Source organism: Spea bombifrons, chromosome 1 (genome assembly GCF_027358695.1).
Source record: "Spea bombifrons isolate aSpeBom1 chromosome 1, aSpeBom1.2.pri, whole genome shotgun sequence".
Taxonomy (NCBI): domain Eukaryota; kingdom Metazoa; phylum Chordata; class Amphibia; order Anura; family Pelobatidae; genus Spea; species Spea bombifrons.
In genome coordinates, this window is record NC_071087.1 from 103771117 (window position 1) to 103795642 (window position 24526).

Genomic DNA, 24526 nt, shown 5'->3' on the forward strand with positions numbered 1-24526 from the left:
TAAATAGGCCACATTTTTCCCAGTCAGTAAAAACCCACCTCTTTCTTTATTCTGATTTCTGCAGCTTGAATACGCTGATCCATCTCCTCTTCTAACTCACTCAGTTGCATGGCTGCTTTATCCTGAGCTCTGTAAACAAAAAAAAGGAGATTTCACAAGCTGCTCTGTTCTGAGTTCTGTGATATAAACATAAAACCCATGTCACTTATTTATTCCAAAACTTACAGGGCAGATCAGGGATGAAGCCCACAGGGGCCAGAATGGACTAGAGTGGGCCCTGACAGAGCACTGAGCAGGGCTAGGCTAAGGCAGGAATTGGGGATTTTTGGGGAGGAGTTTTGGTAGGAGGATATTTAAGTTTGGTGATCACAGGGGAACGGAGCCATTTTGTTTAACCTTACCTGGTGTTGTTTGTCCCACCCTCCCTCCTGTTGTGTGGTTGAGTTTGTGGAGTGGTGTTGCTGCATTAGTCACAGTCGTGGGCGGTGGCAAATAGAGGTGACAATTCTTATTTTTCATTGATGATCGAAATGCCCATATCCCCAATACCCATACCCAATGACAAGCCCCATGATACATAAAGTGTTAAAGAAGATCTAAATTGAGATAGTATATAAAAAAAAAAGATGATAACTCCTCTACCTTTTCACAGCTATAGCCAAGTTTTCCATTTCAGTGCTCTGAAGTCGGATTTCGCGAACAAAGCTTCTGATAACGTGCTCATATTGCTGAATTAAAAGTGGTTCCACTATGTGGATGTTCTGGTAAAGGACACTGGCTTGTTCACGCCTGAAAACAAAGTCAAAATATGTAAAGAGTCAAACAATAATGTGCAGTTCACCTCACAACCAGAAGTGCATTTAAAATATATTGATGGTTGGCCTATTACATTTACGAGTATACCAGTAACAACTTAAATTTGTTGAATTAAAACACATTGCTTTACTTCAGATGACATTAGCTAAACCATGCAAACTAGTCTTTGAAATGAGGTTACTAGAATGTTAACATAAATATTTACAGGTTTGATATTCTGCACAAAAAAACCTAAAACACAATAATATGAGTCATGTAGTAATGATATTACAGATGGCAGTCAGATCTCTCCTTGGATCAAGAAGCTATTTGTTTTCGCCTCCATGTTGAGGTACGGCCAGCCAATGAGACCACCATACTGTGAAGTTATAAAATTACTGGCACCAAAAGATCATAACAGAGGGTAGTTTTTACCAGGTTTTTTTATGGGGGCAGAAAAAGAATGCATAGTTAAGTACTTACAAAATACTGTAATCTTACAAAATACTGTAAAATACTGTAATCTTCCTCATAGGTGGTTGGGTTGTATGGGATGTTACACTATCCTTTAAAAAGGTTTACCTCCAGGAACCCAACGTGTGTGGCACAACAGCCGGTGACAAAGTGTATTGAAAAGCTGCAAAGTGCTCAGAAAAAATATTTGCCTTCCCAATTTCTTCTACTTTTGCTTATTTGTGACATTTAAATGTTTCCAATCATCCTACTAATTGTAATATACGACAAACACAGTGTGAGTACACACAAAATGCTGCTTTTAAATGATCATTAAATGATCATTTTCATTTATTGGTAAAGAGTAATCACCCCATAACCTAATAATTGGTGGTGGCAAAAACTGCAAACAAACCTTTGCAATAACTAGAAATGAGTCTTTTACATCTTTGTGGAGGAATTTTGGTGCACCCTTTTTGGCAGAATTCAGCCACATTTGAGGGTTTTCAAGCATGAACTGCCTTTTTAATCAATCAAATTTAACTCATGACTTTGACTAGGCCACTCCAAAACCTTTGTTTAATTTCTTTTGTGCCATTCAGAGGTGGACTTTGTGTGCTTTAGGTCACTACCCTGCTGCATAACTCAACTGCGCCTTTGCTTTAGATAAGGAAATGATTCTCTTCCAGGATTTTCTGGTAGTGAGCAGATTTCGTGGTTCTATGAATTGTGGCAAGTCGCCCAGGTCCTGATGCAGCAAAGAAGCCCCGGACCATAAAACTACTAGGCCTGTGTATGACTCTTGGTATGATGTTCTTATTGTGGAATGCTTTACACCAGATGTAACATGACCCATGTCCTCTAAAAAGGTCCTCTCTTGACTCATCAGTCCACAGAATAATAGCCCAAAGTCTTGGGAGTGATACCAAAAGTTGTGTTTTCGGAAATTATATCGATGACCTGAAACATTTATGTGTGACAAATATGCAAAAACAGGGGAGATTGTGAAGCCACTGTAAATGGTAGGTTTTTTTTAGTAATATTGAGCCTTTGTAGTTTCTTCTTTTCACTTGTCCCAAACTAGCTCAGTTTAAATACTAGACTTTTGCATTCATTTCGGGGGAACATGAAAACAAACAAGTATTTTGAGTTTTCGTTGTTCAAACCGAATAAGGAACAAACGAATATGGCGGCGGATAAACAAACACGAAGACACACAGCATGAACAATCTTCTTTTATAATCGGGGTTTAGCGCAGAGATGCACCGGGCAAGATGTGCGTAGACAATCTATGCTGCTGGCACTTCCGCCGGGGCTTCTATGGTGGAGCACTGGCGTGACATAACCTTCCGGTGCTCCACCACAGAAGCCCCAGCGGAAGTGCCGGCAGTGGAGGCTGTCTGCGCGCATCGCTGCAGCTGGTGACATGGCGGCCCCGCTAGATACCAGGGAGTCTGGGGGTGTATTGGTATATCTGGGGGGGTGGCATATCTAGGGAGCAGAGTGGCATATCAGGGGGGCAGAGTGGCATTTCTAGGGGGCATAAAGCATATCTGGGGGCAGATTAGCATTTCTAGGGGGCATAAAGCATATCTGGGAGGGAAAAGTGGCATATCTGGGGGGTAGAGTGGCATATCTGGGGGCAGAGTGGCATATCAGGGGAGCATAGGGGAATATCTGTAAATAAAGTGCATTATGAATTAAGGGGGAACTGTAAAATGGCTATTGGTTTTCTGTTTATATATCACATATGCTGACTAACTGCGTAATAGATATCAAAAAGTTAAAATACATGTATTCCTGTTTATTGGTTAAAATACTGTTTTACTATTCCACTTATGTGTATTTTTTCTTTAAAAATAAAATTTTCTTTAAAATAGCACCAAACTTCTAGGGTGCGGCCTATAATCGGGTGCGGCCTATAATCGGGTGCGGCCTATATTCGAGCCAATACGGTACTATTTTTGACACATAGGGCATAACTTTCCATTGTGTATTTGCTAAAGTTCATAGGTAATAGAAAACAAGCAATATAGTGATTTCTATCAAAGGGCAACTTTCCAATTATAGTGGAATTGTAGCAGTCAATTATAAGGTTACGTTACAGACTGCTATCATATTACTTTACATGAGGTAACATATTGTGTGGTATAATTTGGTTGTGTGTTCTTAAGGTTTTTTTTATTTATTTTATTTTGTGCTGAAAACTTACACTGCACAAAAAGTAAGGAAGTTGGTGTTTTAGATTACAATGCAGCCATGCTTTTTTTGTAGCAATAAACAGGACAATTGTTTTTATAAATACAAACTATATCTATTCAGTTCCACCTTTGGAATCCCGTTGTATATATTATTTGACCGTTGATACTGGCAACTGGAACACTCTGCGGTTGATCACGTTTGGCTTTACATCGGCTATGACTTTAAAATCACACCTCACTCAAGCAATGTTATCAGATACTGCATTACTTTCTGCATCATCGGGTTACCATAATGCTTTTGTTATAGAGCTAATTAGGGTTACGGCTGAAATATGAGCACTTTCAGCGCATTATGTAAGATTAAAGGACAATCCTTTTCTGTAATGATAATCTCAACTCTCATTCATCGTTAATGCAAGGAATTCTTGGAGGAATAATATAATTAGTCATGTATCTAGAACGTCATTGTAGAGGTCCTGTCTTCAGTTGGGTATCTGTATAAATAATAGTGGGTTACTACCATTTATCACCAAGATGCTACTCATGTCTGATATGAACCCATCAATTTATCGATACCGTTTTGTAGAGCTAGAAATCCAGGGTTTAATGCTCTTACCTCCATCTATTCAAACCACAAGAAGGTAGGGTTGGCTTATCAGATATGATCAGAATTTGCCTTCCAAAATAACCACAAGATAAAAACTTATTCATAGCAAACAACATGCCTAACTCATTCCATTTGACCTTGGCTGATAGACCACAGCACACTTATTGAATATATCCTTTTGAACAAGATCCCTAAGGTATTGTTCTTTATTCCTTCTGTTGATTACATATTTGTTATATCAACTCTTTAGGATCATACCCAATTTTGTTCTTATACTAAGATCAAGTCATTGGTCTTATTAATCAGGAAAACTTGCATCTCAGGGATCAACAGTTTAGGAAACTTGTCCATAACCTTCAAGACTAGAAAATAATAGTTCAAGAAAATGAAAAAAAATATATTTTGTTTTTCTGTTATTACAGATATATACACTGATTGAAATAAGACTTTGTTGGCTAATTTACTTATAAATTTTAGTATAAGTAAATTAAACTTAATTAAAAAATAGTAAGAAACCATGATTGCTTTATTGTGTAGGGAATGCATAATCAATGTTGGAATATATTTGAGAAGCACCTAAAAGGCTTGCTTTTATGAGACAGAGGAAGACAATAGGTTGCCATAGAAACAATATGGATTCATATGTACAGCCTCCAGATAAGACGCTTTGAAATAGACCTTTCTAGAGCCCCTGAAATGAAGTGCACTGCCATGACAAAATATCAACAAGTAACTGTTTTATAAAGCGCAAAATCGCCCCTCTTAGTTCATAAGGATTTGCCTGTTGTTTATTTAAGGTCTGAGTTGCCCCAAGGTGTTATCATTTTCAGGTAACATGAGGTAATTAGCAAGCTGGGTAACGCATTACAAAAAATCAGGACTAGCTGCGACCAACTGGAGTCAGATTCTTGGAACAGTTGTCCATCACCTCTGATGTTGCTGGGGACTAAGTTTTTTGACAGTTAATTTAGAACCAAGTGGGAAGTGAGTGCATGAAAGCCCTAAGCTGGCTCTAATAATTGAAATGTTAAGTATTGTTAGTGGTACTCATGGAAACCTGGCCTTGTCATTATTTAAAGATACACTCCAGTCACTTACATTCAAGTAGGGATGTCAAGTTGTCGACCATGACATACTGGTAGCATATGGTGTCTGAATGAGGGATCTCCACACTATGTGAAACTGAGAATCTGCCCCTTCACTCTGAGACTCATGATCAAAGCCTGCAAGTTCCCATGTTTGCTGACTACTCTGGATTTTTTGGAATTCATTTTGATATCGGGATTCCCTAATTTGATGAGGTTTGATGAATAAACTCCCAAAATAAAAGCCTGATTCAGACCTTTCGTTTCATAATTTCTGGGAAATTTTACATCCACAATATTGATAAAAATTAAATTGAGACCAGAATCAATGTTTCAAACCTGAAAAAGACCTCATTGTGAGGTGAAAACATTGTTTCTTGTCTCAATAAATCTGCCTGACGTTGGAACTCTTGAGTGCCTGGAGCCTTCATTTATCTATTGGATTTACTGGGGAACTGGCCCTTCCTAGCACAGTTAAGCACCTGGGTTCTCTTGGAGTGTGCAGATTCCTCATTCTGGTTATTGATAAAAATTATATTAACATTTACTATTTAATAAAACATTGGCACAAGATAAACCAATGGGCTCAGGAGAGAAACTGCTACTTATTGACACATCAAGGCAAACACTGAAATATCAGAACTGGCATTTACAGTGTTCCTTCTGCAGTGCCATTTCTGAAAGGTTAGAATAGAACACTAGCAGGTAAGGTTTTTTAGAGATTGTCGGGGGAAAAAAATATCAGAATGGCCCTAAAACCAAAAAAATGTTGGTTCTTTTAGTTGGCACAATTACGATAATAAACATTTTATTAAAAAAATAACATTTAATGTATTAATCTTTATTTTTATAATATATAAACACGGTAAATCTGTTTATCCTTAACCTGCTACTTACCTACCCAAATAAAATAATATATATATTTTATTATATAACAGAAAATTGAAGCCACCCTACTCTTCTCTATTGCATCTAATTCATCAAAAAACACCACCTGCTTTTTTTTCTTTGTCAGTGCTATTTCCACTATTATTTTCTGTGCTTGGAATAAAGGCTAGCCCAGTTTGTCCTAACATTTCTCAAATGATGAACACAGCTTAAAAGGCATGGTACTTCCCTTTTTCAGCACTCACATGATAACCAAAGTTGTTTTATTTTCCAACAGACTATACAGCGTTTCCATTAGAAATATACAAACAAGTGCAGAATTGAGTACACAGGTGCAGTGCTGTATTCTTTTTCCGCTTACAAGACTTCACTCGTGCTGCCCCATACCTCTGGAACCCACTTCCACCTAAACTCCAGCTTTCAATCTCCCTCTCAATATTTAAGAAAATCCTTGAAGCCTAGCTAGAATTTCTCTGCCACTAAGACAACCCTCCTATTTATTCATGGCGCTATCTCTTCGATTTCTCCATACCTTAAGTTTCTCGATGCACCATTCCCTCTGGATTGTAAACTTGCGAGCAGGACCCTCTTTACCTAGTGTTCTTAGTTTGTCTTGGTCTGTCAATTCTAGTTTTGCCATACCCCTTGCATATATGCACTGTAAAAATGCTGCCTAAATTGTTTATATAAATAAAACATAATGATAACCTGTGTTCCCATTGACAAAACATATGCAAACACTGTTGAAATACTGTTTGAATTAGTCAAATAAAACAAGCATAGCTCAAACTTAAAATTATATTTTTCCAAACTACTTTGCCAAATTCATCTAACATATTAGGAGTCATATTGTAAAGGTGAATTTAATCACAAATTACTGTTATTTGGCTAGCACTCTTGTTAATGAAAATCAAAATAAGCTGCTTTTTTTTCTTGGGACTTCCATTTTGGGACTTCCAAAAGCACCATTTTTTACTGATGACGTATCAGGTACGTCGCTGGTTCTCTTTTTTCTAAAGTCAAGAGACCAGTTCAAGATGAAATCACCCTGAGTAAGTACAAGACAAAAAAGGATATTTAACTTTTACTTTACAACAATCTCATCTGAGATAAATATTTTACTCCGTCTCTGAAAAAACACATTAGGCGTCTATATTCAACAGAACATTAAACGTGTTCAGGAAAAATGCACTTCAATCTAAGTATGGTATGACAAATGCTGTTTGCTGTAAATAGATGCAACAAACCCCCAGGTGCCAATATCTACTTGTGTAACAATTGGTGCTTACGATGATGAGCTTATGATTCCCAAAAGATTGTTGAAAAATGGTGTTCCGCTGAGAATACAGGTGAAAAAAAGTTTCTAGTTCAGGAAATGTAGTTCATAGGAATCTGCCAATGAGGTTGTGTTACATTCATCTTACCATTTTGTGTTAAGCAATAAACATAATACAAGCAAATCTCTACATATATAGGCCTACTGTGTTTTATTTCTTTTCATCCCACCAGTAGCTCAATGAGGTGGTGGGGAAACACTGTTTACTCATTTTAGAAGGATTGGTAATGAAAGGGAATTTGAGAGGGAAGTCCCCAACTGCCTTTTAGGTCACATCAAGAAACCTGTGCCACCAAGTCTACTCTTGCAGACCCAGAGAGCTCCTAGACGTGACTCCCCCCCCCAAGAGTGCTGGCACAGGTAACAGAGAAACATATAAGTGGAATAAACATTATTAGATTTGGACCGTGGTTTCCCCACACAAAGGGTGGATCAACACCTTTAAAGTCTTCCTGTCTGGACAATTGCAACTCCCTACTAACTGGTCTCCGCCATTCCTACCTTTCACCACTCCAATCCATCCTCAACTCTGCAGCTAGGTCAATCTTTCTCTGTCACTGTTCCTCATCTGCTGCTTCACTATGCTTATGCTCTTTTGGCTCCCCATGCCCTCCAGTATTAATTTCAAACTTCTGACCCGATTTACAAAGCACTAAACAACTCTGCATCCCCTGTATCTCTACCCTCTTATCCAAATACACACCTAACCGCTCTCTTCATTTCTTTTATGACCTGCGTCTCTCTTCTAGTGTCACTACCTCTTCTTGCTCCCGTATACAGGATTTCACCTGTGCTATACCCTTTCTGTGGAATTCCCTTCCCAGTTCCATCAGACTTTCTCACTCCTACGCAACTTTGAGAAGCGTACATTACAACCTTTATTCCTAACACTCTCTTAATCATCCTAATAAAGCCATCTGAACGACCAACGACCTCTAGAGATCATCCGGACCCTATCAACTCATACTCATACAAGCAGTCCATAACTTAGCCATGCTAAAAGCTTTCCCTCTAAGACTGCATTCCTGTAAAGCTCTGAGGGTGTCAATTTCCCTTAACTGCAAACTGCAAGTGTTGCTGATCAACATACCTAGGAGCTCTCGGGGTTATGTGTGCCAATTTCCGAGTGAAGGGGCAGATTCTCAGAATCACACAGTCTGGAACTAACTCCTTCCCATTCTACCTGTTGTGATCAGATATACGACTCCCAGTTGATGCTTTTACTACTAATATGTTATGGTTGATATTGTTGCTTGTTGCAGGTTAGGTGTATCTTTACATAATGACAAGTTCTGGTTTTCATGCAGGTGGTATGTCTTCTTTCTTTGTCTACTTCTAGGTGAACCAGGTCTCCCGGAGCACTTCCACAAATGGGCGGAGTCTCTGGGCAGACCCTATACCAGATTGGTGTTTAGGATTTCCCCCCAGGTGCCAAATACTCTAGGTGTGCCCCTGTCAGACCTATTAATATTTCAGGTTGTTATGTGCTATTGTGGGAGATGGGAATGCTTGTATTTACAGTCCAGAATTCAGCGCTACCATCTGGTGCAAACCCTTCAGAAGCTTTAACATAATGATGAAATATTGTATTAATAAAATTTATGATTTTTTTTATTTTTAAAAAGGTTTTTGGATATTTTGCTAGTGTAATTTTCTATGAATTGTTACTTTGCTGATGTGTTGCAGTACTGCCAAGGTGATTGTATCTGTCTGAAACACATGGTAGATACCCTTTATTGTTTATTCTATTCATCAAGCCTTCCTAAATTGAGGGAGATGATAGTACCACATTTGATAAATGTATTTATGTTTCTAAATCTACCAGATGATGCAGATGGGCAGAAGATAATTTGGAAGCAAAATAGCATATGTGGACGAATCAGTAGAGCTATCGCATTGGTTTTTATGGTTGTTGCATTACTTTTCTCTTTTGAACCTCAAATGCTTGTTATTTGTAATCCATGATTGAGAGAGTCCAGCTAATATTTTCTGTAATATTAGATGTATCCTTAGTATTGATACATTTATGAAAGTAAATATTTTTAAGATAGATTCACATTCTTTTAACACTCTGGTTTTGAGTGGAGTAAATATGCGAATATTTTGACCATAAAGGACTACTACCGTATTTGCTCGATTATAAGACGAGGTTTTTTTCAGAGCAAATGCTCTGAAAAATACCCCTCGTCTTATAATCGGGGTCGTCTTCTAATCAGACCTCAAATAGAGGTCTGATTAGGAGACTAAGATCCAGATCCCCCGCACCGCTGCAGGGGACCTGGATCCTCCTGTCGTCGCCCCCCCCCCAATTTAACGCCCCCCCACACACACACACACTTACCGGTGCTTCCGGAGGTGAAGTTGGCAGCGGGGGTTTGTATGCGTCCGTCGCAAATACCTTCCCCGACTGTCAGAAATCAGAGTTCCCCGCACCGGTGCAGGGAACTCTGATCTCTGACAGCCGGGGAAGGTATTTGCGACGGACGCATACAAACCCCCGCTGCCAACTCCACCTCCTTCCGGCTGCCGCGGAATGAGACGTCAACCCGCTGCCCCGGCAATACAGCAGGAAATTGGAAGCACCGGTAAGTAAGTAAGTGTGTGTGTGTGTGTGTGTAGGGCATTTCTGGAATGCCTTATACCCCTATATGCCACTCTGGCACTTAGGGGGTTAAAAGGCATATTATGGGGCAGAGTGGCATATAGGGAGGTATAAGGCATTTCAGGAGGCAGAGTGGCGTTAAGGGGGCATTTAATAGAGCACTCTGCCTCCTGAAATGCCTTATACCTCCCTATATGCCACTCTGCCCCATAATATGCCTTTTAACCCCCTAAATGCCAGAGTGGCATATAGGGGTATAAGGCATTTCTGGAGGCAGAGTGCTCTATATAATGCCTTTTAACTCCCTTAATGCCACTCTGCCTCCTGGAATGCCTTATACCTCCCTATATGCCACTCTGCCCCATAATATGCATTTTAACCCCCTAAATGCCAGAATGGGATATAGGGGTATAAGGCATTTCTGGAGGCAGAGTGGCACATAGGGGGTCAAAAGGCATACCATGGGGCACAGTGGCATATAGAGGGTTAAAAGGTATATCATGGGCCACAGTGCCATATTGGTGTGGCAAGCCTGGGGGCAGATGTGCGTAACTGGGGGACAGGTTGGAAAATACAAGAAATAAAAACAAAAAAAAATATTTTTCTCAATCATAGCTTTTATTAAAAAAAATAGTTTACATGAATTAACATTTACTGGTAAAACTTTTTTCCTTTAGGGTCGTCTTATATTCAGGCTTTTTCTTTTTTTCCTAAGTTAATATTCAGATTTTGGGGGGTCGTCTTATAATCAGGGTCGTCTTATAATCGAGCAAATACGGTATTTACTGTAACCCCTCTCATTGAAAGTAACCTTTGCCCTCTGTCCAATCATGGAGGGTTCATGGCCTTAAACCATGTCAACTTCATGGTTAATAGAAATAATGTTTATTCGATATCAATGTATAATAGATTTTGGTAAATTTTTGCCATTCTCAGCAAGTTTGCAAAGCTACAGTATTGCCTTATTTTCACCTATTATAGTATCTTATTAATCTGCCTGTGATTTAATAATCCTAAAATGGATGATGTAACTATAATAAATGATCAGGAAAAAACAGAGTATGCTCTTCACCACTGAAGACACCTAATGGAATTGTTTCCCAACTCTAACCATGATTCCCATAGACAGAAAACAGCTGAAGCCTCTGGGTGCCTGGCAGCTGTTCATAAACTAGAGATGGGTTAAACTTTTTTTAGTTGATTCTTCTCTTAAATCGGAATAGAAAATTAGTATTTAAAAGACACTTGTTGCAATTTCACATATTAAAGAAACAGATTACATATGTAACGTTTTTCCAGGTAAATCTTTTGCTTGTGAACGAGATTACCGTCAACCAACACAAGTTGATAAACATAATAGTTGGGATTCAGACGTTTAAGAAAGGAAATTGAGGTGTGACTGACCTTGGGATATAGTTGGCATCTTCTCCCAGTCTCAGCTGGAAATCATCCCAAACTGGGTTGAAGGTCTCTTCTTCATGAAGCTCTTCATTCTGTGAGATAATCGGACTCCTCTGTGACTCTCCTGTACTAGAGTTCAAAGAGCCTTCTGACATCTGGAGTCCTCTAGCTCCACGAAATCCCATAACAAAGTCTTCAAAGGTGATAGACCCGTCCCTGTCAGTATCCAGACGTCTGAAGATGGTTTCTGCCTGGGACGGGCTCACCCTGAGCTCTGTACACAGAGAAGAGAAGTCCTCTCTTTCCAGACGCCCAGAACGGTTGGCATCAACAGCACGAAAGAGGGCGCGGAGCCTGGACACTTCGTCCTTCTCTTCCATCCAGAGCAGATCGCCCTCTAGAAAGCAAGATACAGGGAAAGCAGGGCTACAGGGAGACTGCAGTCCTAATGGTGCCCAATACACAGAATCACAAGAGTAAAGAGAAGTAATAGAACACGAAGAAGCAGCTGCAGATCAGATCCAAAATGTCTTGGAAGAGACAGCAGGTGGGTTCTTCTATGAGACCAGAAGTACACGAAGTGACTAATCCGACCCCAGAGCACAAACAGAGAGTTCTGCAGACGTGGCCGGCTGAGTTCGACAATTCCCAGAAACTGGACTCAACACAATAAACGGGGAAGTCCTTCTCTGCGACCCAGATGGCGTGTACAGGTGTGCGCACACGGGGCTGGTTCTCCTCCCTGTGCCTGGCTAGCTGCCCTGCTGCCACCCTCCTCCTCCGGAGGGTCAGGTGGAAAGAACAGGGAGTGGGCTCTGTGTCTGTGGCTCCCTCTCCCAATTCTCACACCTGAGGCGTCCCATAGTGCAGGACCCTTCTTCAAAATGATGCAATTATGGGGAGCCGGCAAACAGCACTGCTATGCCCCAGCACAGCCGGGAAGCCTGCAAGCAACGTCGTGAAGGGCTTCCAGGCTCAACAGCCAGCCCCGCCTCTCTATTTCTCTGGAAGAAGTAAGGGAAAGTGATCTGACAGCTCAGTATTACAGCTCACTAATCTCAGGTCAGGTCGGAGGAGAAGAAACTGGTTAAACAGCTTCTTAGACTGAGTGTGACATTGCTCTACTCAGCTCATCAAGGTCCTCACTGATGGCCTTTCAAACATCTCCTTATCACTCAACACAGATTTAGTGTAGCCTAAATGTAGCCTACATTACAAACCTCTTTTATTTTCACAGGAATGCATATCTAGCTAGTACTGATAATAAAGCCATGAGTGAAAAAGAATAATTGTGAATAAACTCCATATGGATGTATGTTATGGATCCAAGCTAGTTGATCGTGATCCTAGGTCTTAATTGCTTTTATACTGATAATCATTGTATTAATATTTTTTTTTTCATACAGTAAATTTGTTGGCAGTTGACAATGCATTTTTTATTCTTGAATATGTTTTTTTTTAATAGGGTACAGTGTGTGAGCGTAAACTTTGTATTTTTATTACATAGTAGTATGGGTGAAATATGCTTATGCAAAAAGAGCATAATGTATAAAACACACCAGGTCAATTTAGTTGATTCACTTAGGGATTTATATAGAAATCTTACTGTGGTGGTTTGCATTAATTCAGAACATATAACCTAGAAAAAGTGGCACACAAATAGTTAAATAGTACCATATGAAGTCAAGTACCTTGTTTATGGAATGGTGCAAATACCCCCAGCTATGCCCAACAGGTATGCAAGTAACAAAATATGGAAAAGCAAGTTGCACTCAATAAGAACAAAATGCCTTTTCTTCCCCTTGAATATTGCATTAATTCAGATCCACAGAACTAAAACTTTCATTTGTGCAAAATTAATAAAGTAATTAAATTATATTTATTTGTCATGCCACTGAAATATGAAATGTGACATGTGAAATAACATTTGAATTGAAATCAGTAAACTATACTCTCACTAAATATTAGATAGCCTAAATCTTAGAAGTTTTAGCTGGACAATATAAAACACAATAGTCACAAAAGCTTATTACTGATGGAGAAATTCAGCTCACGCACTGTTTCTCTTTGCAGAACACTGCAAAGATTTTCTGATGTCTTCTAAAGTGGAGGTTTAAGGAGTCTTCAATGGAGTCAGTTGAGGAGCTGAAATTAAAGAAACCCACTGCAACTTGGGTTCTTGGTTTTCATGGAGACTTGGAAAATGTTTAAACACATTTTTACATCGAACCCTTTGCTGTACCAGAATGAAAGCTGTGAAAAGTAATAATAAACATGGTATATACTTGGTTTCACCTCTAAAATTATCTTAAAGGTGCAGCCATGCCTATTTAGCATTTATCAGTCGTTTGGTAACTGAATTAGGAAAGGGATAGTAGAATCCACCTTTTACAAAATTCACTTTCTAAAAGCAGGATTTCGGACCAATGGCATTCAAAGGTGCATAGCCATCAATCAGCTTTTATTTTGGTTATCTATTTTTGATGCTTTGATTTAGGATATATCATCCTTGTAAGCATCAGCAACCCTTTGCATATGAATTTCCTAGCAACATTTGCCTTTAAAACATAGAAATTTCATATTTAATGGCAGATAAGAATCATTTGGCCCACCAAATCTGACCATTCTTCTCTCTGATGCAGATTGTCTAATGCATCTAAATGGAAGGAGTCAAGAGGACTTTAGTTAGACTTCAGTACATGCAGGACCTCTACAATCCCTTTTTGTTGTGTGCTATCCAGTATCAAGTATTTCTGCTAGATATCCATAAGCAGTGCCGCCAATATGTTCATTACCCAAAGTCCTCCTTCTATCACATGTTTTCTAGAACACACCCAGTTTTTTTTTCTTTTTGCTATTTTTTATACTAAAAGTAAAATAAAAATTAATACTTTATTGAGATTTTATTAGATTGAGATATAAGCTATTTCATTTTTCTGTTGAAAAAATATATATAAAATACCAGTAGACTTAAGTAAACATATACAGTATGTTATTACAGTTCAGAAACTGCCAATACAATTATACTTTACTCGTTTACTGTTTTGAATACCTTTATTAAGAAAATAATATTGCATTACTAAACATGCATGAGTTTATCTAGCACAAAGACTTTCCTAAGTAAAATCCTTTATTCCCCTAAAATATTTTTATTTGGAATAGACAGATCGTGAAATATCTTGAATTTTTCACTGAATTTCTTGATGATGGCAAGGTCTGAAGATACTCGGCAGCCATACAGATGGAGGACTTTTAAACTGAAACAAAAAAAGTAAACAGGATGATATGTTACAATGAGATAAGTATAATCATATAAGTGATAGAATCTTACCCTGATAGTTAGATGATGTTTGCTGCCTTAAGAATGGTGATGTACTGCCAATTATGTTTGTTTTGTACCAACAGTGGCAGTATCTCCTGGCAGGTTGGTGGCATAATGCATACTTGGCAACAACCTCAAAATTTTGTGGGATCGTCCTACGTTTTTAAAAAATTATTTCCATCCCAGGTTACTTCTCATGGACACCACTTCATTAGGACACCAGGGAAAACAGCAACAAAAATACCCAGGAACATTTATTTCACAATGAGCTCATAACTTGTCTAACTTTTAGAATAGAAGGTGTTTGGGTCATTCTAGTGTTTGAACAATGAGAGTATGTTGATACGTACAAATAAACACGCAGTGCCAGACCTACCGTGTAGGTGACATTTAAAGCTGCCTAGGGTGCTGAGCTAGTAGAGAAGGTCCTGCCAGGTGCCAATATTAGCAAGCAAGTATACAGTGTATTAGAAACCGTAGACTGAGGAGTTAGAAACCATAGGGTGCCCTGTACACATGAACTAAAACAGACCGTACGAATAAAAGAAGATGGAAAAGAAATTCTCTTACCACTACAAGATATAATACGACATTAAAGTGAATAAGAGAGAGGTTTCCAGCCCGAACAACAATCATGTGAAAGCAAAAGTAGCAACAGAATGGGCTATAGTGGGCGCTGACAGGGGTGCAGAGCAGGGCTATGTTTTTTGGTGGGAATTAGGAGGAGGAGTTTGGTGAGAGGTTGTTTAAGGTTATGGGGTTTGGTGAGAGGTTATTTAATGTTAGGGGGTTGCTGGGGTTTGTTTGTTTTTTTGCTGCATTTGACACAGTTCGGGGGTTTTACAGTAGGGTTAATGTGGTGGTATCATCATTGGTGGTCATAACTGGTGGAAGGTTGGTGTGGTGCTTGGAACCTCAGGTGTGGATGGGGCATCGGGGTATGGTACCTACTATGGTATTTGGTGTGACATGGTACCTGGATAACTTGGCAAGCTTGTTAACACACCTTTGTTTACTATTTCAATTACTTTAATAAATAAAATGGCAGTGGTCTTTTCAATCCCAAGATGTCTGGTGGTTGTGTTTTATTATTTGGTTAACTGGGGGGGGGGGCTAGACCGTAAGTCAAGGCTCCATCTCTCAAAGCATTTTAACCAATATACTGTAGTATAGTTCAGGCTACCAAAGTATCAATATACCAGAAAAAAAAAAAACGTAAATTGCTGGGGATGACAAGACTCTGGATTCAAATTGAGAACACTCCAGAGGAATACATTTTAAGAAGATCTTACCTTTTACAGTTTTTGCACAGCTTTTCAATAGCATCAGCTGTAACGTCCTTACAGAAACTCAGCTTCAAACATTCTAGGCTGTTATAGCAGTAGCTTGCTAGCAAGCATACCCTGCAACAGGGAGACATGGCTTTAATTTTAAAAAAGATACTCATTTGCCAACCCGATAAGTCTTTATATTTCTTTTTTTAATATACATTTTATTATGTCCATACGTAATTATTATATGGAATTACGCCAGTTGCCCCTACAAAAACAGAACCCAGACTGAGCCCGGGGCAGTTGCTGCTTAAGCCCCAAGTTAAAGGAACAAGTGGTCATAGGGGTCGCCCCCTGTAGTTACGCCATTGGTAGTTGGCATTGCAGATGATAGTTGTTTAGTTATCATAATATTTTTCTTAGGTTTAAAGTGTGACGAGAATTGACTGACAGAAAATCTATTCTGTTCACAAGTGCTTTTCTTTATCCTATTAGGAGGTTTCTCTTTCACTAATGTAAGGGTTAGCGGGACAGTTGCAGTTTCATCCTACAGACGTCTTTTTACTTTTTTTTTTTTTAAAGGCCAACCCCAATGAGCAGGGACGGAAGTGGCGATGACGTGAAAAATCAGAACTTTTACAGCATGTTGATTTAACATGTAAACAAGATGGGATGTATGGTCAATGATGTTACCATGACAGCTCTTCTAACACACTCTAGAATCTTAATATAGTGGAATTGATGAATGCAAATTGAAAATGTTCTGAAAAGCTCTTAGGTTGGGTATCTAATGACTGTTTGTTTTAATTAGTGGGCTCTTCGAATCTGAAATTATAAAGCAACCACAAAACGAGAGCTTCCTCATTAAACCTGCTAGCAACTACTCCCAGAATCCTCTGACGTACATGTCCTCCTTGTCTGGAGACATTTGCTTGTTTTCCAAGCTGTAATCCATTAATAAGAAACAAAACATATTCTGTCATAAACATTAAAACACCACAACTGCAGCATCAGAAAAAGGCAAGATAATATCTTGCCATGTTTTATCTTAAAACAGTATTCTGTTTCATGTAAATGCTTTATCTTCGATCAAAATTACAAATTACATTCACAGTTGTACATTCATGTTGTCAATCAAGCATCTAAGATGGAACTATACACAAAAAATAAGATGAAATAGTTTAAATACATAACATTTCAATCTTCTACTACTTTGTACATAGCATTACGAATATAGCTAATTGACGTGCCAGAGAGTTCCACCTACATCCAGCTTTCAATCTTGTTATATCTCATTAGTGCAGGATAGGAACATCCATTAAGAGATTTACTGTCTTTGAATTGGAGGACATGCAATCTCCTGACAGAGTTGTGGGGTGAAGATTTAACCTCATACCTAACCAAAGAAAGTTTCATCAATTGACTTTATTCTTAATTCTGTAACAAAATAGAACATTCTGTCTTGGCACATTTTGATAACACTGTTAGATGATTGTAGATATATATATCTATATCTATATCTATATATATATATATATATATATATATATATATATATATTGGCAAGTTAAGTGGCGTAACTACAGGGGTCACAATGACCGGGCCCGTGGTTCTGGGGGGTCCGGGGAGACCTATGCAACCACTTATTCCTGTCACCTCGTACCGGTTCAAAATAGTTTAAAAAGAGCCCTTCCGACCTGAACCACTGCAGGAGGGAGGGGGTATATATGTTGGATTTTGGTTTGTATGTATGGGAACATTAATGTCTAAGTGTGTGAGCATGGATGTGTAATTTTGAATGTGAGCATGGATGTGTAATTGTGTGTGTGAGCATGAATACAGGTCGGACGTGCCCTTTCTAAATTATTTTGAACCGGCACGGGGAGACAGGAACGTATCAGGGTCACATGACCCTGTGGTGAAACAGAGGCTGCCCGCACACTGTGCGCAAGCAGCCAGAGGGAAAGCTGCAGGAGCAGTGAGAGGTAAGCAGGGGCGAGAGGTGGATATATGTATATGTGTGTGCACTTGTGTGTGTGATCATGTATGTGTACTTGTGTGTGTGAGCATGGATGTGTAATTGTGTAAGTGGGGTGAGATGGAGTGTGTGTTAGTGAGTATGAGTAAGTGTGTGTAATTTGTGTAAGTGTGTTTACATATGTTGTATGTTGGAAGGGAGCAAGGGGCAAAGAAGGCACATGCAAGTTGTGAGGGGGCAATGATGGCACAGACCAGCTGTTGAAGTTGGGGGGCTCTGGGCAATTTTTCACACCAGGGCCCGGTGGTTTCTAGTTACGCCCCTGGATAAGACCCTGCAGGGATATTATGGTTCACAATTATGATTATGTTATTATTATTATATTATTAATAAATGATGTGGCCTAAGATACACAGTCTCTGATTTTAGTTAGTTGCAAAGCAAATTGGCAGAGAATAGGATAGGCATCTGCTGCCATGCCTGGTAGAGAGCAGGACATTCCCCTAAAGATGTGTCATTTTTGAGGTTTAAATGTCTAGCTGAAAAGATAGTCACCTATGGAAAAAAACACATCTTAGATGTCTGAAAATAAATAAACTAAATACAATCTGGATTAGGAAAAGAATACTAACCCTCTTTTCCCTGTCCCTGTTGAACTGAGATCCAAGTAGCAAATCTGACGACAACTTCTTGCCAGTGCTTGGATTCCTATATCTGTCACCTTTTTACAGCCACTTACATCAAGATATCTATAGGGTAAAAATTTAGATGAAAATAAGTTGTGAACTGTAGCTTACAAACAGAATTTAATTAATGCTGCTGAGAAGAATAATTTGAAATTGGTCAATATGGACAGATATGTGCTCCAATTATTCCAGCATATCATCATAAACTTGAAGCTTTCAAATATTCACAGCCTCTGCAAGTGAAAATCAGCATGCACAAACTTGATATAAAACAAATATCCATAAATCCACTCTAAACCACTAGTATATTTGGGTTTTAATGGAGTAGGACTCCTGCCTTGCTAGGTTCTGCATTCCGTGTTATTGCAATTATCTTGCATAGAAATGACCTGCCATCTAATATCCCTGAAAACTATTAATTAAGTAAATGTAAAAAAAACAGGGTGTGTGGTGGGGTACAGTGAAATTAGACAACCCTCTGGAAAGTATCGATTCCACCTATTCCCCCCCGCCACTTACCTCCAATCACATGCTCAGTAGAATGGCGAGTTAAAACATAATAAATACATTTATGGGAGGCACACAGTCCATCATGTACCCCATCAAGCCCCATCCCATGCAATGGGATGTGTAGGTTACAATAAAATAAAACATTCTTGCGGGCATAGAGCACACATATACCCATCGCGATGAGTGGTTACAGTAAAAAGAACTCTTTGGTGAGGCACCAAGCCCATCTGTCCTTCTTCTTTTCCCTTTACCTCCTGCCCAATAGGGTAGAGGGGGTTAACAGTATACAAGAAATGCTAAGGTTGCATGGACTTGCATATATATATGCAGAATATTAGTGAATATATGAGTTAGTTACCCTGCAGCATCATGTGAATTGACTGATCACTGTACTTTTTTGTCAAGAGACCCACCTACCATACGTTACATTATATTTTGTAGCATTTATGGAGCACCATCAGATTCTGTAGCTCTACTACAATAGAGGGAGAACATTAGATTAAGTGAGAGGGGGACAAGTTCCAGAGGGGATGTTGAAGTTACAGTCAGGGGTCAGGAGTTGAGCCAGGAGGGAGCCTTCTCATGGTTGAAGAGAGGTCCAACAGTATAGGTTAGGAGAAGCAACCTATTGTTTTGGCAGTGAGGAGAAAGTAATTGTGGTGTCTCTCCATTCCACTAATGTCCCTTCATGTGTCATCATATACAGGTGACGTTCTTCACATTGTAGTGGTTAATATTATTATGGAACGGTTTGATAATGCTATGAAAGGGACAAAATGATCTACAATGTTTAAATATCATGTCCTCTTTAAACATTGGTCTTATTACAAACACTTACTTGATTGATTGTAGGTAAGTACTAATTTCCACCAAGCTTACATCTGTTACTTGACAACATGAGCTCAGCGTCAGGTTCTCAAGCTTTGGACATTGTTTTACAATATAGTGCACTGGGCGATCTCTTACCTACAAAAAAAGTATATGTTAGTACTTTATAGAGCTACAAATATTGCACATATATCTACAACCTAACTAATTTAAAGAAATAAACTATCTTGAGGAATGACAAGACATATGTAATGAACTGTATTGCACTGTTTCAAACACACCAAATAGCATAAACCCGTCACTAGCTATTTTCTTCCTCTGTAATACTATTTCAACTTTAGATACTGAAGGAGACATTTATCAGCTTGAATCAGTTTTATTAATCTTGCTCTCAAAGTGGGCAAATACCAATTTCAAGTGCCGGCTGCATATCATTGATTTATAATTTTCCACCCTAGATAAGCAAGAGTGTGCAAAGTGTGCAAGTGTATAGTGATAGATTAAGTCTCATAGCTGTAACGGTGAAACACCTACCACATTTAGACCGGTCACATTAAGTGTTGTCAGTTTGTGAAGGTTGGACGCTATCTTTGCCAGACATGCATCGGTGATTTTTGGTACCCTACCAATGTTCAGGTTCTCCAGAAATGTGCATTCAGTAGCCACAGCACATATGCACCTTGCACTGAGAGCATGGCATCCAAACACTTCTAATTTAACGAGGCTGCAAAGGAAAAGAAGTATCGTAAGTCATGAAAAAGAAATGTTCTAGTGAAGAACGCAAGATATTTTGTATTGTACTTTGTCAATATTTGCTATATTTCAGATAACTGGCTTATGAAAAAACATCTGGGTTCTGTTTGCAGAAAGAATGTCCTTTTAATTTCAGAAAATACTGTGCTTGTTGGCATTTGTTTGTGTTCATAGCATTACCCTTTTTCATTTTCATTCTATAAATGCACTCATATCAGAATCGGCAGCTAATGTTTTCCCAGTTTATTTTGAGCAAATAATTAATTAGAAGGAACTGTGTGTGTTTTTTTAAAATGACTAAGGCAGTAAGATCTGTGTCCATGTATGGAGACCGTGACTTAAAAAGACAAATCATTTAGAGAGAATTTAAAGAAGAGCCACTTAAATGGTAAGTGATTTTATTAACAAAATATGCAAGGAAAGACTTGGAAACCTTAATATTGTGGTAAAGTGTATGGGAGAGTGGTTGATGGGATATATATCTATCTCACCTGGTTACCTCAGCCAGGCATGGTAGCAAACCCAGGTGCTCTCAGGTGAGGCTTCCTAAGCTCGTTACTGGGGAGGAAGCCTTAAAAGAGAGGGCTGTTAGGTTTGCAGGGGGAGGAGAAACTGAATGAAGGAGCAGCTACAGCCAGCGCTGCAGCCCACCAGGTATGAAGCTTTACCCCATGCAAAACTTGTTACTTTGCTTTGCGCCAGACCTTAGGCTGCTAGAGAGGTATCCTGCTGTTTAGTTAGAGCCGGACAGGCTTATAGTTTGTTTTGTTTACAAGGTGCTCAGTGACTACAACATCTAAATAAACACGCTGTTACGTTTGAAACCCATGCGTGAGCTGTCCCCTACAATATATACACCTTAAAAACAAGGGAGGGGGGACTTGATAAGTCAAGTCTAAGTTAAGAGCATTTTTAAGAACTAGAACTAGGGAGCAAGATTGACAGAGGGTGGGAAACTGAAGGATAATGTGAGAAAATTCCATTGTACTTATAGAATTTGAGTCACTGATCTCCCCAACCAGCCCCGTGCTTTATTGTATTGTAGCCTGGGCATTCGACTCAAAATGTCTCTGCAATACACCCCATCTTTATATATACTACCATGTACACCCTTTACTACTGTTTAATTATATATCCTTCCTAAGCAGTGACATATTCTGTCAGCAGATCTAGGGCTCCCTGGGCTGCTTATTTAGTTGCTCTATTGGGTGATGTGCCTCATTAGTGTGCCACAGCTCTCAGTAGGCAGTTGAGCTCATCTCCCTTAAAACCATTCCCATTGTCTTTATTTCCCCCTAATGGAATTTGGTATACACATTGCTATTATTATTATTATTATTATTATTATTATTATTATTATGTAGTTGGTTACATAAAATTAAAAGTAGTCAACGCCATTTTCTCCTAGTGTCAATATGGCATGGTAACCAACATTGGGTTTCTCCATCAAACTCTAATTAATCTACGAACCAAAACATCTGAAAGGTAAATCAAACAGCCTTGATATACGCTATATGATCACAAGTATGTGAACACCTGACCATCACACCTATATGAGCTTGTCGTATTCCCCATTCCACAACCATGGGCATTAATATGGAGTTGCCTCTCATGTGCTGCTATAACTGCCTCTATTCTTCTGGGAAGGTTTTACACATCATTTTGGAGTGACATTTGTCAGGCGCTCATGTTGGAAGAGAAGGTATGACTCACAATCAGTGTTCCATTTTATCACAAAGGTTTTCCATGGGGTCAAGGCCAGGGTTCTGTGCAGGTCACTTAAGTTCCTTCACACTAAACTTGTCAAACCAAGTCTTTATGGACTTTGCTTTGTGCACAGAGGCACAGTCATGCTGGAACAGGAAAGGACCTTCCCCAAACTGGTCCAGAGTTGGAAGCATATAGTTGTCTAAAAATGTCTTTGAATACTGTTCTATTAACATTACTCTTCAATGGAACTAGGAGGCCTAGTATAAACCCTGAGAAACACCCCCAGATCATTTCCCCTCCTCTACCAAACTTTACAGTGCTACGAGCTTTAGCACACAGCGACCCCACTCTGTGAGCATGCATGGTCTATCGCTTCGAGGCTGAGCTGTTGTTACTCAATAATAGCACAATGAACTGGGGCAGATCTGGAAGAGCAGACATTTAATGAACTGACTTGTGGAAAAGCTTTCATTCTATGACCTTTTAAAGACAAGTTTAAGGGGTGTCCACATACTTTTGGTCATATGGTATAGATCTGTTGACCTTAATGTTTGGAGTGCTGGAGTGCCCCAAAGTATTTGGCACTTGAAATGTTAAAGTACTTTCTGAATTATTCTGATGATGCTATGCTCTGATGATTTGACCTCAAATAGTAAATTACATTATTATGGTACCTTTTTACAAATAATATTGTGAATTCGTAAACCTTCCTATATCTTTTAATATTTGTGAATATGAAATGTCTAGTATAATTGTGTGTTTTTCTAAGTCAGACCTATTATGCTCCGGAGAGAAATAGCTTTAAACAAAGAGCAATGAGTCAGACATACTTCTAATCAAAGTATGAAGTATGGGATGAATACTGATGTTATGGCCAAATACATCAAACAAAAAAAGCAATCAATGCATCCATTAGTTGAAGAAGTAAACAGAAAATAATGGGTAAAATGGTAGAGTTTATATTTTTACAATATTAGTGAATTATATTGTTAGTACACAAATAAGAACACTCCATTTTCTAGTACTCTTATTACTCTTAAATGGGCATTCTTAAAAAAACGTTTTCCATTACATGAAACCTGTAATTTAAAGTGAAATGGAATCCTTTCTGTCATATTCAAAGGAGAATAAGGGGTCGAAATGTCGACTTTTTACATGAATGAATTCATGTTGGCATTGGAAAGGCCCAAGGACCAACTAGCAAGTAGAAGTCTAATGGCTTGAGAAACGGTTGTGTACCATATGTGCTGAAACTATGGTCTTCCTGGACAAGAGATTAGCTAAATAAACTTTAAACCACCCTACATCCATAGTGGCCACACAGTGATGGTAGAATAAAGAGGTGTCCCTCTTATTTGTTATTTCTAGTGCCTACTCAAAATTCTTCCTTTGCTACTCACTGTGCAGCATTACAAGGTACAGTGCCTTCCACAAATATTGGCACCCAATACACAAAGAAATCTGCTCTCATAGAAATCGCACTATGCCAAAATCCCTATGCTTATTTAGACAAATGGAGGTTTTTAGTTCCACTCCAATGGCCATTTAAAGTGGAAGTTCGCCTGTAACGTCACAAGCCCACGGTTAAATATGATGGTGGCTCTTCAATGTTTTGAGCCTGTTTTTCTGCCAGAGGACGTGGACATTTTGTTAGGAATGAAATATGAATATGAAATGAACACCTGACTGCCTGAAAGCTTAAAATGGGCTATGGTTGGATCTTCCAGCAGGACAATGATCCAAAACATACATCAAAATGAACAAAAAATGCTTTGCTGACCGCAAAAGCAAAGTCCTACCACAGCCATCCCAGTCCCCTGACTTGAACCCCATAGAAAACCTTTGTGGTGAACTGAAGAGGAGAGTCCACCAGTGTTGACCTTGAAATTGGAAGGATCTGGAGAGATTCTGTATGGATGAATCATCTCAGATCCCTTGCTATGTATTCTCCAACCTCAGACATAATAGGAGACGATTCAGAGTTCTTATCTTGGCAAAGAGAGGTAGCACAGCGTATGGACCACAAAAGTGCCAATAATTGTGGCACGCATATACTTACCAATTTTTATTTATTTTGGGATAAACCTGGGTTGTGTTTGC

General features: G+C 39.0%; 2 protein-coding genes across 2 annotated transcripts in view; both read right to left on the bottom strand.

The window, feature by feature from the left end:
* The window catches only part of RASEF (RAS and EF-hand domain containing), a 31603-nt gene extending 19234 nt beyond the window's left edge, over nucleotides 1-12369 (bottom strand). Inside the window, exons 1-3 of the mRNA XM_053467042.1 lie at nucleotides 11372-12369; nucleotides 643-789; nucleotides 39-129 (exon numbers count right to left, since the gene is read on the bottom strand). Coding sequence (XP_053323017.1) covers nucleotides 39-129; nucleotides 643-789; nucleotides 11372-11748 — 615 coding nt within the window. The 5' untranslated portion in view covers nucleotides 11749-12369. The remainder of the gene's footprint in view (nucleotides 1-38; nucleotides 130-642; nucleotides 790-11371) is intronic.
* Nucleotides 12370-14403: 2034 nt separating this feature from the next.
* Nucleotides 14404-24526, bottom strand: part of LOC128497178 (F-box/LRR-repeat protein 7-like) — a 28791-nt gene continuing 18668 nt past the window's right edge. Inside the window, exons 7-11 of the mRNA XM_053467114.1 lie at nucleotides 20498-20687; nucleotides 19974-20101; nucleotides 18572-18688; nucleotides 15983-16093; nucleotides 14404-14625 (exon numbers count right to left, since the gene is read on the bottom strand). Coding sequence (XP_053323089.1) covers nucleotides 14499-14625; nucleotides 15983-16093; nucleotides 18572-18688; nucleotides 19974-20101; nucleotides 20498-20687 — 673 coding nt within the window. The 3' untranslated portion in view covers nucleotides 14404-14498. The remainder of the gene's footprint in view (nucleotides 14626-15982; nucleotides 16094-18571; nucleotides 18689-19973; nucleotides 20102-20497; nucleotides 20688-24526) is intronic.